The sequence below is a fragment of the Bufo gargarizans genome, chromosome 2, assembly GCF_014858855.1.
Source record: "Bufo gargarizans isolate SCDJY-AF-19 chromosome 2, ASM1485885v1, whole genome shotgun sequence".
Taxonomy (NCBI): Eukaryota; Metazoa; Chordata; class Amphibia; order Anura; family Bufonidae; genus Bufo; species Bufo gargarizans.
Window position 1 is genome coordinate 344,760,964 of NC_058081.1, and position 15,211 is coordinate 344,776,174.

At 43.6% G+C, this 15,211-nt stretch overlaps 1 protein-coding gene across 1 annotated transcript in view; it reads right to left on the reverse strand.

Moving 5' to 3' along the window:
* Positions 1–5,354: 5,354 nt before the first annotated feature.
* LOC122928127 (sodium-coupled monocarboxylate transporter 1-like) overlaps positions 5,355–15,211 on the reverse strand; it is a 53,108-nt gene continuing 43,251 nt past the window's right edge. Inside the window, exons 13-15 of the mRNA XM_044280639.1 lie at positions 14,423–14,526; positions 8,565–8,659; positions 5,355–6,199 (exon numbers count right to left, since the gene is read on the reverse strand). Coding sequence (XP_044136574.1) covers positions 6,059–6,199; positions 8,565–8,659; positions 14,423–14,526 — 340 coding nt within the window. The 3' untranslated portion in view covers positions 5,355–6,058. The remainder of the gene's footprint in view (positions 6,200–8,564; positions 8,660–14,422; positions 14,527–15,211) is intronic.

The following is a 15,211-nucleotide window of genomic DNA, read 5'->3' on the forward strand; positions in this document are numbered from 1 at the left end:
ATTCGTCCATCCACTTCCCCTGCTGGAGCTGGATTCTTCTTTGTGGAGAAGAAGGATGGAGGCTTGAGACCTTGCATCGATTATCGTGCCCTTAATCGGAGTACGGTGAAGAATCGGTATCCACTGCCTCTGATTGATGATCTGTTTTCTCAGGTGGCAGGGGGCCGAGGCTTCACCAAACTCGATTTAAGGGGTGCTTATAATTTAGTTCGCATTAGAGAGGGTGACGAATGGAAGACCGCATTTAATACCAGAGACGGGCATTACGAGTATCTCGTGATGCCTTTCGGTCTCTGTAATGCTCCCGCGGTCTTCCAGGAGTTCATCAACGATGTTCTCAGAGATTTCTTGGATAGATGTGTTGTTGTCTATCTAGATGACATACTAATCTACTCCTCGGATCTGGTCTCTCATCGGAGACACGTGTGTCAGGTTTTCCAGAAGCTGAGGGAGAACCGCCTCTATGCCAAACTTGAGAAGTGTCTGTTTGAGGTGAAGGAGTTGCCTTTCCTGGGGTACATTATCTCAGAAAAGGGATTGGCTATGGACCCATCCAAACTTTCTGCTGTCTTGGATTGGCCTCAACCTAAGGATCTTAAGGGGTTGCAGCGTTTCTTAGGCTTTGCCAACTTCTACCGCAAGTTTATTAAGAATTTTTCTGCGATAGTAGTACCTCTCACCAACCTCACTAAGAAGGGAGCTAATCCTTCTAAGTGGACGAGAGAGGCAGTCAGAGCCTTTGAGACGCTGAAATAGGCCTTTTGCACTGCACCAATTCTTACTCATCCAGACACCTCCAGACCTTTTGTTCTCGAGGTCGATGCCTCAGAGGTCGGTGTAGGGGCAGTTCTCTCACAGTATTCTGGGGACCCCGAGAGGTTACATCCCTGTGCCTTCTTCTCTCGGAAGCTCTCTCCAGCCGAGTGTACTTATGATATCGGCAATAGAGAGCTTCTGGGAGTAAGATTGGCTTTTCAAGAGTGGAGACATTGGCTAGAGGGTGCAGAACATCCCATCACGGTTTACACTGACCACAAAAATTTGGAGTATCTAGAGAGTGCCAAAAGACTCAACTCCAGACAAGCCAGGTGGGCATTGTTTTTCACTCGCTTCAATTTCCGCCTCACTTATAAACCAGGTTCCAAAAACGTGAAGGCAGATGCCCTGTCCCGCTGCTTCCCTGAGGCTGCTTCCGTCCTGGACTCTGAGCCAGAAACCATTCTCCCAACTAAATGTTTTCTTGCTGCCCTGGGGGCCGCAGAAGTAATGGAGGACTTGTCCTCTCTTCTTGAGCCCTCACAGGCAGAGAGTCCACCTGACAAACCCGAGGGTCGATGGTTCGTACCCATTAACCTTCGATTGGAGGTCATCCGACAGCTTCATGACTCAAAGTCTGCCGGGCATTTGGGTGTTAAAAAAACACTTGCCCTTGTTAAACGTCACGTGTGGTGGCCCAACATGTCCGTGGATGTTAAGGCCTATATCCAGGCATGTACTGTTTGCGCCAGATGTAAACCGTCTCGGTCTGCCCCTTCTGGGACTTTACTCCCACTGCCTATTCCCCAGGCTCCATGGACTCACATTTCCATGGATTTCATCACAGATTTGCCAAGGTCCTCTGGAAGTACGGTAATCTGGGTAGTGGTGGACCGTTTTAGTAAAATGGCCCATTTTATCCCACTCCCTGGATTGCCCTCGGCCAGAGAATTGGCAGATCTGTTCTTGAATCATGTCTTTCGATTACACGGAGCGCCGGATGACATTGTTTCAGACAGAGGAGTGCAATTCATCTCCCGCTTCTGGCGTTCTTTCTGCTCCCGATTGGGTATTAATTTGTCTTTTTCTTCTGGTTTTCACCCAGAGACCAACGGTCAGACGGAAAGGACTAACCAGACCCTGGAGCAATATCTCCGGTGCTTCGTGTCAGACTGCCAGGAGGAATGGGCAGCATATCTACCCTTTGCGGAGGTGGCTTATAATAACTCTGAGCATGCTTCCACTAAGATGTCTCCGTTCAGGTGCGTGGGGGGCAGGGATCCAAGACTCTCTTCTTTGGCCGGACCCTCCACTGACTCACCGGTGGTGGATCAGTGGTTCAAGGATAGGCGTCCCATTTGGTCGTCGGCCCAGCGGAATCTCCGCAGTGCGGTGGCGCAACAGAAGAAATTTGCTGATCGTCATCGCACCGTAGAGCAAAAGTTTAAGGTGGGAGATCAGGTGTGGGTCTCCACCCGGAACATTCCGCTGCGTCAGCCATCTTCCAAGTTGGGTCCTCGATTCATTGGCCCATACCCAGTGACACAAAAGATCAACCGAGTTACGTACAAGGTTGCTCTTCCACCGTCGATCCGAGGAGTGAACACCTTTCATGTTTCACTTCTCAAATCGGCAGCCGACTCCGCTCCCTTCATTCAGACCCCATCCCCGCTGGAGGTCCAAGGGGTACCGGAGTTCGAAGTGAACAGAATTTTGGACTCTCGTTTTGTCCAAAGGTCTCTTCAATACTTGGTGGACTGGAAGGGTTGGTCCAGAGGAGAGATGTTGGATACCTGCTCGCCAGGTGCATGCGGATGAGTTGGTGGCAGCCTTTCACCGGGATAATCCGGGGAAAGCTTGCTTGGAGTCTTCAGAGCCGCCTCCTCGAGGGGGGGGTAATGTAAGATCCTCACCTGCTTTGCACTCCAGGGGAACCAAGAGGGGTCCTCGTGGAGTTGCGGGACAGGTTATGCGTGTCTCTGATGCACCAGCGCTGACCCCTTTGCGAGCCAGTGCGGAGATGCGTTCGCGTGGACATCGGAGGGGAGGACCGTCGGAGTCCCGGGGACAGAGTGGCCAGGCGAGTGACAAGACGCCGCGGCCAGGGTTGTCTCCGGTGTCTCCTGCGACTTCCGTTTCCGCATCTGGGTCCACGCGCTCGCATACTCGCGCTGAGTCAATCATGCGTCCGTGCGTACGCACGAGGGCAGGTTCGCAAAGGGATACACGGTCGCGAGTACGCGCTTCTTATGCACTTCGTCGACCAGTGGCGCATATTATACTGACTCACAAGAGCAAAGTGGATTAGGGAGCCAGCCATGGGTTAATCAACTTGTGATTGCCTTAGGCCTTGTACTCAGGTGCAGGGCAAATTGTTCACCTATGGTAGTGGACACTTGGCACCCTGGGATTGGTCAGCAGGCATTTAAAAGGAGGTCTCTCAGGGTGATCAGTGCCCACTGTTATTTTCCCTCAACCAGGTATAGGTCACAACTCCTAGTGACTGAAGACTGCCAGGAACTTTGTCCTTACAGCGGACCCAAGATCTGGAGTGACTCGACTGCCAAGTGCACAGCATCATTCAGCACTGGTTGGGACTATTCCTGGAATCTCCTTGCCTGGTTTTTTGTTATTATTCCTTGTTACCAGCAAGTGTCCTGGACGTTTATGTTTCTGGTGAATAAACACCTTTTTGCTTTCATCACTGGTCTGTTTGTTGGTGCCTTGCATTACACCTACACAATATTTTACTAGCACCCAAGCTCAGCTCGAGGTGCACCACCATACAAGAGTATACAAAATATCTGTAAAGAATAAATCAAGGCAACTGGACATACTGTAGATTTCTTGAAAACGTTTCACTCGTTCTTCCAACGAGCTTTCTCAATTCTGAGTGACTGTACAAAAATTCTGGGAATAAATATGTAACTGAATCAACATATGGTAATTATACCCAGCATTGGGTCAAAGGTGTTGATTCCATTATCCTAATTGGAGTCAGTAGGTGATAAAGACTTCCCAGAAAAAGGTGTCATCACCTACCGACTTCAATTAGGATAATGGAATCAACACCTTTGACCCAATGCTGGGTATAATTACCAGATGTTGATTCAGTTACATATTTATTCCCAGAATTTTTGTACAGTCACTCAGAATTGAGAAAGCTTGTTGGAAGAACGAGTGAAAGGTTTTCAAGAAATCTACAGTACGTCCAGTTGCCTTGATTTATTCTTTACAGATATACCATGACCTGGATAAAGTAGAACCTTCACAGACAAGAGAAAACAAAGTTTTGTCTAGGTGGTACCTAACCCTAGCCAAGCTAAAAATGATGTACGGATCTACCTCTGACCTCTGTTGGAGGTGTAAAGTAAATAAAGGCTATTTCTTACACATATGGTGGTCATGCCCTTTGTTAGTGACTTTCTGGAAAATAATCTTTGACAATAGAAACCAATATCTTAAAACTATGCAACTCAAAACTTCCGATGTGTCCCAAGATAGCTTTATTATCTTTACTCCCAGATACACTCTCTAAATCAAAGCAAGGTTTATTGAGAATTCGAATAGCAGCAGCAAGGCTATTGATAGCCTTGGACTGGAAGTCAGAAACACCTCCTTCAGCCACTCTTTGGATTGACAAGGTAGAATCCATCTCCAGGTTAGAAGAGCTTTCCCACTGGGAACAAAGGTCTCACCAAAAGTATATCGCAATCTGGGCGCTATCAGAGAAATGGAGAGCTAATAAAAAAGGGTCCTGCAATTGACATTATGTCCCCCCTCCATTAAGAAGCTCACCAGGCTTTGCCCAATAGCAATATCCCTCCCTGTATACCTCAGTCGTAATAAGGTGTAGTGGTATACCCCCTCTTACTTAATTGGGGTCCACTGTGACGCGTCTGTCTGCTAGGCACGTGTTCTGCCGCACTGCAATACCCCTGCCCATCTCCCCTTCCCTTGTTTCCCTTGCCCCCACAACAGGTTATACATTTGTTAATGCTGTTTGCTCTTTATTTATGTGCTAATTGTATGCAATGCCAGCAAGGATTAAGAAATTATTTCAGCAGTACCACTACATCTGCATTGCCGGTTACCCCGTTATACACAGTCTCCGGCTATTGAGGACATGTCCATGCTAATGTATTGCACCTCATTTACACTGCTGGTCTACCAGAGTTTCTGAGCACCTTGGTTTGTTTACTATACAGTATATGTCTTCTTTGTTGTAAATCACTAAAAATATTTTGTAAAGAAAGAAATAAAGTACATTACTTTCAGGGGGCTTGCCTTGTACGACTGAGCGTCGCTTTCACTAACCAGCCATAAGGGATTACCTGGAACTATTGGGGCTATTCATGAAACAAGTTGTTTAGCTGGATAGATTAACCTTTTCACGGAAAGATGCTAGTTCCAATGTGATGTTCACTTCTAATGTAATTAGGTGTTCAGGGTCATTCACTGCGCGATAAAGAACCCACCTAAACAAGAGTGTTACGGCATTGTATATCTATCCTAATATAAATTTACATAAATATACCTGTCCACTCATGATCATGAAGGCAAGTAGTGACTACAGTTATACAGACACAGGAACACAATGACAGAAGCTCATTTTATGTCCAAAACAACCCACTTAAGGGGGCACCACTTTGTGGACGGCCACTTAAGGAAGCATCACTCTGTGAGGAAGCATCACTCGGATGGGGAACTTACTGTGTTGGGACCACTTAAGGTGTCATACTGTGCATCATACTGTCACCACTGTGTGGGAGGAACTTAGATGGCATCACTCTCTGTGGGGGCACTTAGGGGGGCATGACTGTGTGACAACCACTTAAGGAGGCATGGTGAAATTGTTATGGTGCTGGGGCACAAGGGAGCATCCTTACTGTGTGAAAAGGCACTAAGAGGGCACTATGAGTGTTGGGGGCTCAAAGGGGATTGGGTGGGATTAGAGGCATGGCTTATTGAAACAAATAAAAAAAAATGATGCAGTGTGATACAAGCCACTGTTGTCCCTCACCAAGGGCAGACCCAGGAATGTGGACCTTTACAAAAAGGTACCTAACTACCCCTACTGTATATGGTCACAGCATCACTTCTTTATATTTACATTCTCTCTATGACAATAATAACATTGAAAAAATCTTCTTTATAAAATGAATATATAGATATCATTTGGACAAGGAAGTTTGGCCCCATTGATGGTTGGTTCCCAATGGACGGCTTCCACAGCACCATATTGACAGCACGCTTGTCCTTTCTTCATACCAATCATCTTATATCAGACCTCTGTAAAATCTCATGGGTTAATTCCATTAAGTTTTTCATTCTTTTCTGTGCTGTACATTTCCATGTCGCTAAATGCAGGATTATCTGTCCCTTTATCTGGATGCGGATCACTGTCCTGAATCTTCCAGTTCAGTACTTCTACTTTCTCATTCTTCAGAAAAAGACAAAATAAGCAGAATTAATATAATTCATTTTTCAAACAATAATGCAGATATTATGTATTACACAACACTGCAATTAGTAAAGCAATGTGTATGCCGTACATGTAATTGTACTCCGTAATACAAACCGGATTCCCAAAAAGTCGGGACACTAAACAAATTGTGAATAAAAACTGAATGCAATGATGTGGAGATGGCAAATGTCAATATTTTATTTGTAATAGAACGTAGATGACAGATCAAACGTTTAATCCGAGTAAATGTATCATTTTAAAGGAAAAATAAGTTGATTCAAATTTTCACGGTGTCAATAAATCCCCAAAAAGTTGGGACAAGTAGCAATAAGAGGCTGGAAAAAGTACATTTGAGCATAACAAAGAGCTGGAAGACCAATTAACACAAATTAGGTCAATTGGCAATATGATTGGGTATAAAAAGAGCTTCTCAGAGTGGCAGTGTCTCTCAGAAGCCAAGATGGGTAGAGGATCACCAATTCCCACAATGTTGCGCAGAAAGATAGTGGAGCAATATCAGAAAGGTGTTATCCAGCGAAAACTTGCAAAGACTTTGCATCTATCATCATCAACTGTGCATAACATCATCCGAAGATTCAGAGAATCTGGAACAATCTCTGTGCGTAAGGGTCAAGGCTGTAAAACCATACTGGATGCCCGTGATCTCCGGGCCCTTAAACGACACCGTACCACAAACAGGAATGCTACTGTAAAGGAAATCACAGAATGGGCTCAGGAATACTTCCAGAAACCATTGTCAGTGAACACAATCCACCGTGCCATCCGCCGTTGCCAGCTGAAACTCTACAGTGCAAAGAAGAAGCCATTTCTAAGCAAGATCCACAAGCTCAGACGTTTGCACTGGGCCAGGGATCATTTAAAATGGAGTGTGGCAAAATGGAAGACTGTTCTGTGGTCAGACGAGTCACGATTCGAAGTTCTTTTTGGAAATCTGGGACGCCATGTCATCCGGACCAAAGAGGACAAAGACAACTCAAGTTGTTATCAACGCTCAGTTCAGAAGCCTGCATCTCTGATGGTATGGGGTTGCATGAGTGCGTGTGGCATGGGCAGCTTGCATGTCTGGAAAGGCAACATCAATGCAGAAAAATATATTCAGGTTCTAGAACAACATATGCTCCCATCCAGACGTCATCTCTTTCAGGGAAGACCCTGCATTTTTCAACAAGATAATGCCAGACCACATTCTGCATCAATCACAACATCATGGCTGCGTAGGAGAAGGATCCGGGTACTGAAATGGCCAGTCTGCAGTCCAGATCTTTCACCTATAGAGAACATTTGGCGCATCATAAAGAGGAAGGTGCAACAAAGAAGGCCCAAGACGATTGAATAGTTAGAGGCCTGTATTAGACAAGAATGGGAGAGCATTCCTATTTCTAAACTTGAGAAACTGGTCTTCTCGGTCCCCAGACGTCTGTTGAGTGTTGTAAGAAGAAGGGGAGATGCCACACAGTGGTGAAAATGGCCTTGTCCCAACTTTTTGGGGATTTGTTGACACCATGAAATTCTGATTCAACATATTTTTCCCTTTAAAATGGCACATTTTCTCAGTTTAAACTTTTGTTCCGTGATTTATGTTCTATTCTGAATAAAATATTTGAAGTTGGCACCTCCACATCATTGCATTCAGTATTTATTCACGATTTGTATAGTGTCCCAACTTTTATGGAATCCAGTTTGTACTATAATATATAGTATTGTATATATTTCGGCAGAGGGATGACTGGTTTCTACACAAATTGCCCATATACAGTTGCAAGAAAAAGTATGTGAACCATTTTGGAATGATATGGATTTCTGCACAAATTGGTCATGAAATGTGATCTGATCTTCATCTAAGTCACAACAATAGACAATCACAGTCTGCTTAAACTAATAACACAGAAAGAATTAAATGTTACCATGTTTTTATTGAACACATCATGTAAACATTCACAGTGCAGGTGGAAAAATTATGTGAACCCCTAGACTAATGACATCTCCAAGAGCTAATTGGAGTGAGGTGTCAGCCAATTGGAGTCCAATCAATGAGAAGAGATTGGAGGTGTTGGTTACAGCTGCTCTGCCCTATAAAAAACATACACCAGTTCTGGGTTTGCTTTTCACAAGAAGCATTGCCTGATGTGAATGATGTCTCGCACAATTCCAAAGGGTTCACATACTTTTTCTTGCAACTGTACACTGAAAACCTCTCTAACAAAGCTGCATCCTTCAGGATTATCACACCATGGATATGGCCAGCTTTGCTAATCAAACATCCCTTCTTTTAAAAAAAATAAGCCCCACCACCTAAATTGTATGCTATCAGTATACTCGCCTCTTTGCACCAGCTGGAAGGAAGCAGTACTTTAAGATATGCAAAGTCTTGAGATGTTAAGAGGAAATCTCGGTTTACATTTTGTTTTAAACCTCCTGTAAGAAACATTTAACAGTGGGTGAGATACTGATCACACTGATGAATGTAGTATTTATATATTTTTTTAGAGGAGCTCATTTCTGTATGTTAAATGATAAAAAAGATTTGACTGCTTTACATAAAGAATCATTCACCATTATTGCGTACTCTCAATATCTATGAATCCTCTATCCCCACGACAATGTCATAACACCTGGCCCTGTCAATCAAAGTGCCGCGGGTGCAGCAGTCGCAGAGAGAGAGAAGAGACTCTATGTGTAACGGCAATGACCCTGTTGCTCGTAGACGCTCATTTGTAGATATTAAAACATAATTTTTCTCAGCAATGCAGGGACATATGAACTTGGGGCCAACACAGATGTCTTCAGCTGCCAAGCGCACATGTAACAGGTCAGCCAGTTTGATAGGTACAAATCCCCTGACACATACTTTAATAAAGAAATGGGATGCACGGTAGCAAAAAATCCTAACACATATAGAGTGGTTCCTGTGTAAACAACTCGTTCTCAGCTTTTTGACCAAAGTGCTTTATGGGGATTAATGGGGTTATTTGTCAAACTGGTGTAAAGTAGAACTGGCTTAGTTGCCCATAGCAACCAATCAGATTCCACCTTTCATTTTTGACTGCACTGTAAGGCTGCATTACATAGCCTAATGTGGCAGACGACTGTTGGGAGTGAAGCAGAGGACAGCACTGCCATTACACGCAGCTATCTCCTCCGCAGCCATTGCTCGTCCCCATACTGTATAGACACCATGATCTTACGCCTGCAAACGATAATTTTTAAATTAACATTATTAATTTAATATGTCAAAAGATTTGGATTGCCCGATGATCATGCTTATTAGCTATCATCTGCCGAAGAATCGGCAGGTGTAATACAGGCTTTAGAATCAGTACTCCCATATATTGCTGTGTATGGGAGTATGGATTCCTCTTTGGCCACACTGAGCATCGCTGCTCCTGCCTGTAAGACCGCTGCTCTGCTAAAACCTTGCATAGCATATCTATTCCAGGCTTTAGCAGAGTGGGTACAGGCTGCGTCCTCTTGCTCCTCTCTGCTAAAACCTTCCATAGAACAAGGCTTTAGCAGACTATATTTTGTATCCGTGTCTGATCTGCATTTTCTGCGGATTGCACACAGACCCATTCATTTCTATGGGTCCACAAAAAACACATGGATGTCATCTGTGTCAGTTAAAGTGCAGAAGAAGCAGCAGTCAGTCACAGTAAGAGCAGGGCCTTTAGGAGTAATGGCAAGACCCCTGTTGCACCTAGAGGCTCATTTGCATATATTAAAACATAATGTTTCTCAGCAATGCGGACACATATGAGCATGGGACCAGCACAGATGCCTTCCGCTGCCAAGTGCACATGTAACAGGTCAGACAGTGTCATACTTATAAATCTGCTGACAGATGTCCTTTAATAATAAAATAGGACATAAAAATATAACTTTTTATTTTAAATGAAAGGGTTATGTTTGGAGAAAGGAAAATACTGCATTCCAGGATAAAAACCTTATCCCATCTATGAAACATGGTGGTGGTAGTATCATGGTGAAGGACAGTTTTGCTGTATCTGGGCCAGGATGCAGTGGCAGATTATAATTGGGCGTTTGGGTCTGTAGCCTCAGGCCCGGCATAGCTGGGGGGCCCAACGTGAACCCAAACACCCACAAACTACGGCGGGGCATGGGAGCGCATAGTTCTCTGCCTCTTCTGTCCGTCAATCACCGCCATAGGCTTCAGGGTAGAATTGGGTAGACAGCCCCGTGACTATCATGCTGCACTTTATCCGCCCCTGCCAGGATGGCTTGCCATCACTAATGGAAAAATGAACTATACCAGCAAATACTATAGGAAAATGTCAGGATATCAGTCCATGAGCTGAATATCAAGAGAAAATGGCGAAGTCTAATATTTTTGAATAATTTGTTTAATTTGGCACATTTTATCAATTTTTAGGATGCGTGAAATTCTGACGACGTTGTAGGTCAAATCTATGCAGAAAGATAGAAAATTCTGAAGGATTCGCAAATTTTCAAGAACCACTGTCTATAAATATATATATGTATATATATGTAGCCGTATGGCGACCAATTCTGACCTTTACTATGGGTATGGGGTCCCTTGGTTTCTGTGTACGTCCCTGGTTTAAGTACACTGTAAGCATAACCGCTAACCTGCAACCCCCAGTTATTGATTAATTATATGAAATAACAGAGGAATAGCACAACATAAAATTCTATGTTCTAGAACTGTTATATTACACTATCATATACTAAAGCTGACTATATAGTCCCTTTTAGTTTCCTTGCAGAAGCCGTCTTAGCTATATTGCCATGCTACTGTAGAGGCTCTGGCCGTTCCCTGACAAGTAAGGGCAGTAAGTTATTTCTATTAGCTACTGTGCGGTGAATAAAAGATCACTATGAGTTCTGGCTGTGGGGAGAGTGATTGAGCTTGCATGTCCACTCAGCTCAAAAGGTGGACATGCAAATGACTATACTGTACATTTTAAACAACAAGTGACGTCATACTATGTTAGAAAATGCTGAATTTGTACATCTGTATTATACTGTTATGTATTTTATTGTTTATCTGGACATATGTACTAGTACAGGGGTGGCCAACCCGTGGCTCTTGAGCCGCATATTGCTCTTTGCTTCTTAAAGTGCGGCTCTAGCTGTGGAGCCAGGAAGCAGTCAGGCGGCTCACTCTCCACCCCATGCCCAGGTCTCTTTTCCTGATTGGGCACTGTTAGTACTTTGCAGCTGCAGCTCACTCTTCACTACGTCCTGATGCACACAGTGTAAGAATGTAGTACGTGGAGACACGCACTATGACCTGACGTTGTGCTCATCAGGTCACAGTGGAGAGCGTGTCAGACCTTCAGAGTAGCAGGTGCCCGAGCAGGAGCCCAGTGTCTGATCAGGAGAGGGAAGAGATTTTTATATTATAGAACTGAGCATGGGGGCCTGATCTAAGCATGAGAGGTTCTGATCTGAGCATGGGTGGGGGGATTGTGGGGGGTCCTGATCTGGGTAATGGGGGTCTGAGCTGAGCATGGGGGGTCCTGATCTGAGCAATGGGGGTCGGGGGGGAATATGAGCATTGAGGTTCAGATTTGAGCATTGGCGCAGATCTGAGCATAGGGGCGTTTTGTTTGAGCATGGGTTGGTCAGGTGTGAGCATGGGGGGGGGGGGAATCTGAGCACAGATGGTTTGACACTGGGAGTCTGATTAGTGTTGTCTGATCAGAGCATTGGGGGTTTTATTTTGGGGGTCTGAGTTGGAGATCTAATGAGGTTTAGGGATCTTATTTTAGGTCAGATGAGGATTGGGGATCTGATTTAGGAGTCTGATCTGAGGTCTAATGTATAATATATTTTTTTTTCTCTGCTAATGAAAAATAAGAAAAATATTTTTATCAGACCTCAGATCAGATAAAAAAATATTTTTATTTTCTCTTATTTTTCTTTGTTAAAACCTAGGTGCATCTTGTGAGGCGAAAAATACCATGACTCGTGTGTAAATGTATAGCTTGTGGCTCCTGGTAGTCATAAGTTGTTGTTTTTTTGGCTCTTTGTGTCTGTAAGGTTGGCCACCCCTGTACTAGTAGGATATGGATGGCAAGGGTTAACAAGGAACAGGGCTAACTATCCTGTTCCTCCCCTCTTGGTAGGAGTTGACTGATCCTGCTTCCTGCCATGGGGGGGGGAGTTCCTGCCAAGATTGAGAGTGGGGAGAATGCACACTGCAGAGCTCCTGCATCTTTTACAGATTCTCTAGAGAAATCAACTTTATCGTGAGCCTCAAGTGAATCCTTGAGAAGACACAATGCAGAGTGACCCACTACAACCAGCATTAGGTGAGAGACTAAAGTTAAGACACCCATCACCTATAGCACTACAAGACTGGTACAATAAGTGGTAAATCGCAGCCGTCCAACCTGCCTCCATAATCCTTACTGGTGCCAGAGAACTGCACTTGAAATCCACTGCTTATTGAATGTATTTGAAGTTTTACATTGCACATAGCAAAAAAGACTTTTATGTTTAATTCTGACTTCATTCTTCAGTACTACATTTCCACTGCACCGATCCCCAGGGAGCGACGGCCTGAGGGAGTACATCATGACACAACACTTCATCAGGGCCACTCCTATCCTCTGCTCCGACTCCTCTGGACCTCGCTGTACAAACTCTTTAACATATAAATACATTCTCTATAAACCCTGTAAAGCTTGAAATAAAAAATGCATTACAAATTACATCATTAATTGGTTCTCTGATTCATGACTCATTTTCAATGCGATATCCAACTGTGATATATTATGTTTCTACTTTATTGTATTTATTAATATTGCTACAGTGCCTCAAAAAAGTATTCATATCCCCTGAAACTTTCCAAATTTTTTCACATTTCACCTCAAACGTAAACAAAGTAGAAAGTATATGTGAAGTGAAAATAAATTGGTACATGGTTTTCAAAATACTTTGTAGGACTTTGTAAGACCACCTTTTGCTGCAATTACAGCTGCAAGTATTTTGCACTATGTCTCTACCAGCTTTGCACATGCTAGAGGCTGACATTTTTGCCCATTCTTCTTTACAAAATAGCTCAAGATCAACTTGGGACCATCTGTGAACAGCAATTTGTCAATGAGATTTAGGTCTGGGCTTTGACTGGGCCATTCTAACACATGAATGGGCTCTTATCTAAACCATTCCATTGTAGCTCTGATTGTATGTTTAGGGTTGTTGTCCTGCTGGAAGGTAAAGCTCTTCCCCAGCGTCAAGTCTTTTGCAGCCTCTACCAAGTTTTCTTCCAAGGTCGCCCTGTATTTAGCTCCATCCATCTTCCCACTAACTCTGACTAGCTTCCCTGTCCCTGCTGAAGAAAAAAATCCCTACAGCATGATGCTGCCTCCACCATGTTTGAAGTGTTTTCTGCTACACATAGCATTTTGCATTTAGGCCAAAAAGTTCAACTTTGGTCTCATCTGACCAGTGCACCTTCTTCCGCACATTTGTTGTGTCCCCTACATGGCTTGTGGCAAACTGAAAACGGGACTTATTACGGCTTGCTTTCAAAAATTGCTTTCTTCTTGTGGAGTACCCAACTAATTGTTTTCCTGTGGATAGATTCTCCCATCTGAGCTGTGGATCTCTGCAGCTACTCCATAGTGACCATGGACCTCTTGGCTGCTTCTCTGATTACTGCTCTCTTTGCCTGGGCTGTCAGTTTAGGTGGATGGCCATGTCATGGTAGTTCTGCAGTTGTGCCATACATTTGTGCCATACACCTTCATTGAAGTGCTCTGTGAGATGTTCAGGGCTTGGGCTATTATTTTATAACATAACCCTGCTTTATACTTCTCCACAACTTTATCCCTGACCTGTCTGTTGTGTTCCTTGGTTTTCATGATGCTGTTTGAAGAAACCTCTGAGGTCTTCATAGAACAGCTGTAATTATACTGAGAATAAACTTCACATAGGTGAACTTGATTTATTAATTAGTGACTTTTGAAAGCAATTGGTCACACTGGATTTTATTTATGGGTATTTGATACATGGTGCTGAATACAGATGCACGTCACACTTTTTCTTTTCACATCACATATACTTGCTACTTTATGTTGGTCTATCACATAAAATCCCCCAAAAAGTTCAAGGGATATTAATAACTTTTCAAGACACTGTATATTTATTAGTATTGCTATATTCATTAATATTATTTTAATCATGCCTTACCAGACAACAGGCTTACTATTATTCCAACAATAATAGCAATGATTGTACCGATGGTACTGAAGTATAGATAGGACAATGAGTACCACTCATCAGCCAGTGCAGGTCTGGGAAATAAAGAAATGGAAACAAAATAGGTTATCTCATAATTACACAGTATAACAGGGACCCATCTTATTAAAAGGCTTTATGCATAATCTTTCAGATAAAAAAACACATTCAAATATTAAAGGGGTTGTCACCTCTTCTGTATTCACTTAGTATGTATGAGAGGAGCATCAAAGCATTTTAATGTTCAGGTGCTCCCCTTTGCCTGGCTGCCACTTTTTTTGTGAGCCGGTCATGCACCGAGCTTCACAATACTATGCTAGACGGAGGCTTCACCTAGCAATGAGCCCAGTGAAGTCACTGGCACAGATGGGTGGTAGTATAAAGTGCTGCCATAGGCTCTTTTGGAGGCGGGTACTATGCTACTTTGCACATCTCATGCATACTAAGTGAATACAGAAGAGGTGATATCTGGGTTTAGCCCTGAACCCGGACAACCCCTTTAATGCTGTAGTGGATGGTTAGGATGTATAATTTCTTGGAGGAGGTCAAAGACTAGACACAGTACCATATAAAGAATAAAATTTAACTGCTGCTGTACCTCCCAACTAAACAACAAACTATTTAATACACAACCAGCCTGCATGTATTCACTACCACAGATGCACTCCCTCCCACACCCAACAAATTAAGAGGAAGCTCTCTTGAAGAAATCTCCACTGATACACAAACTGTTCAAGAGCA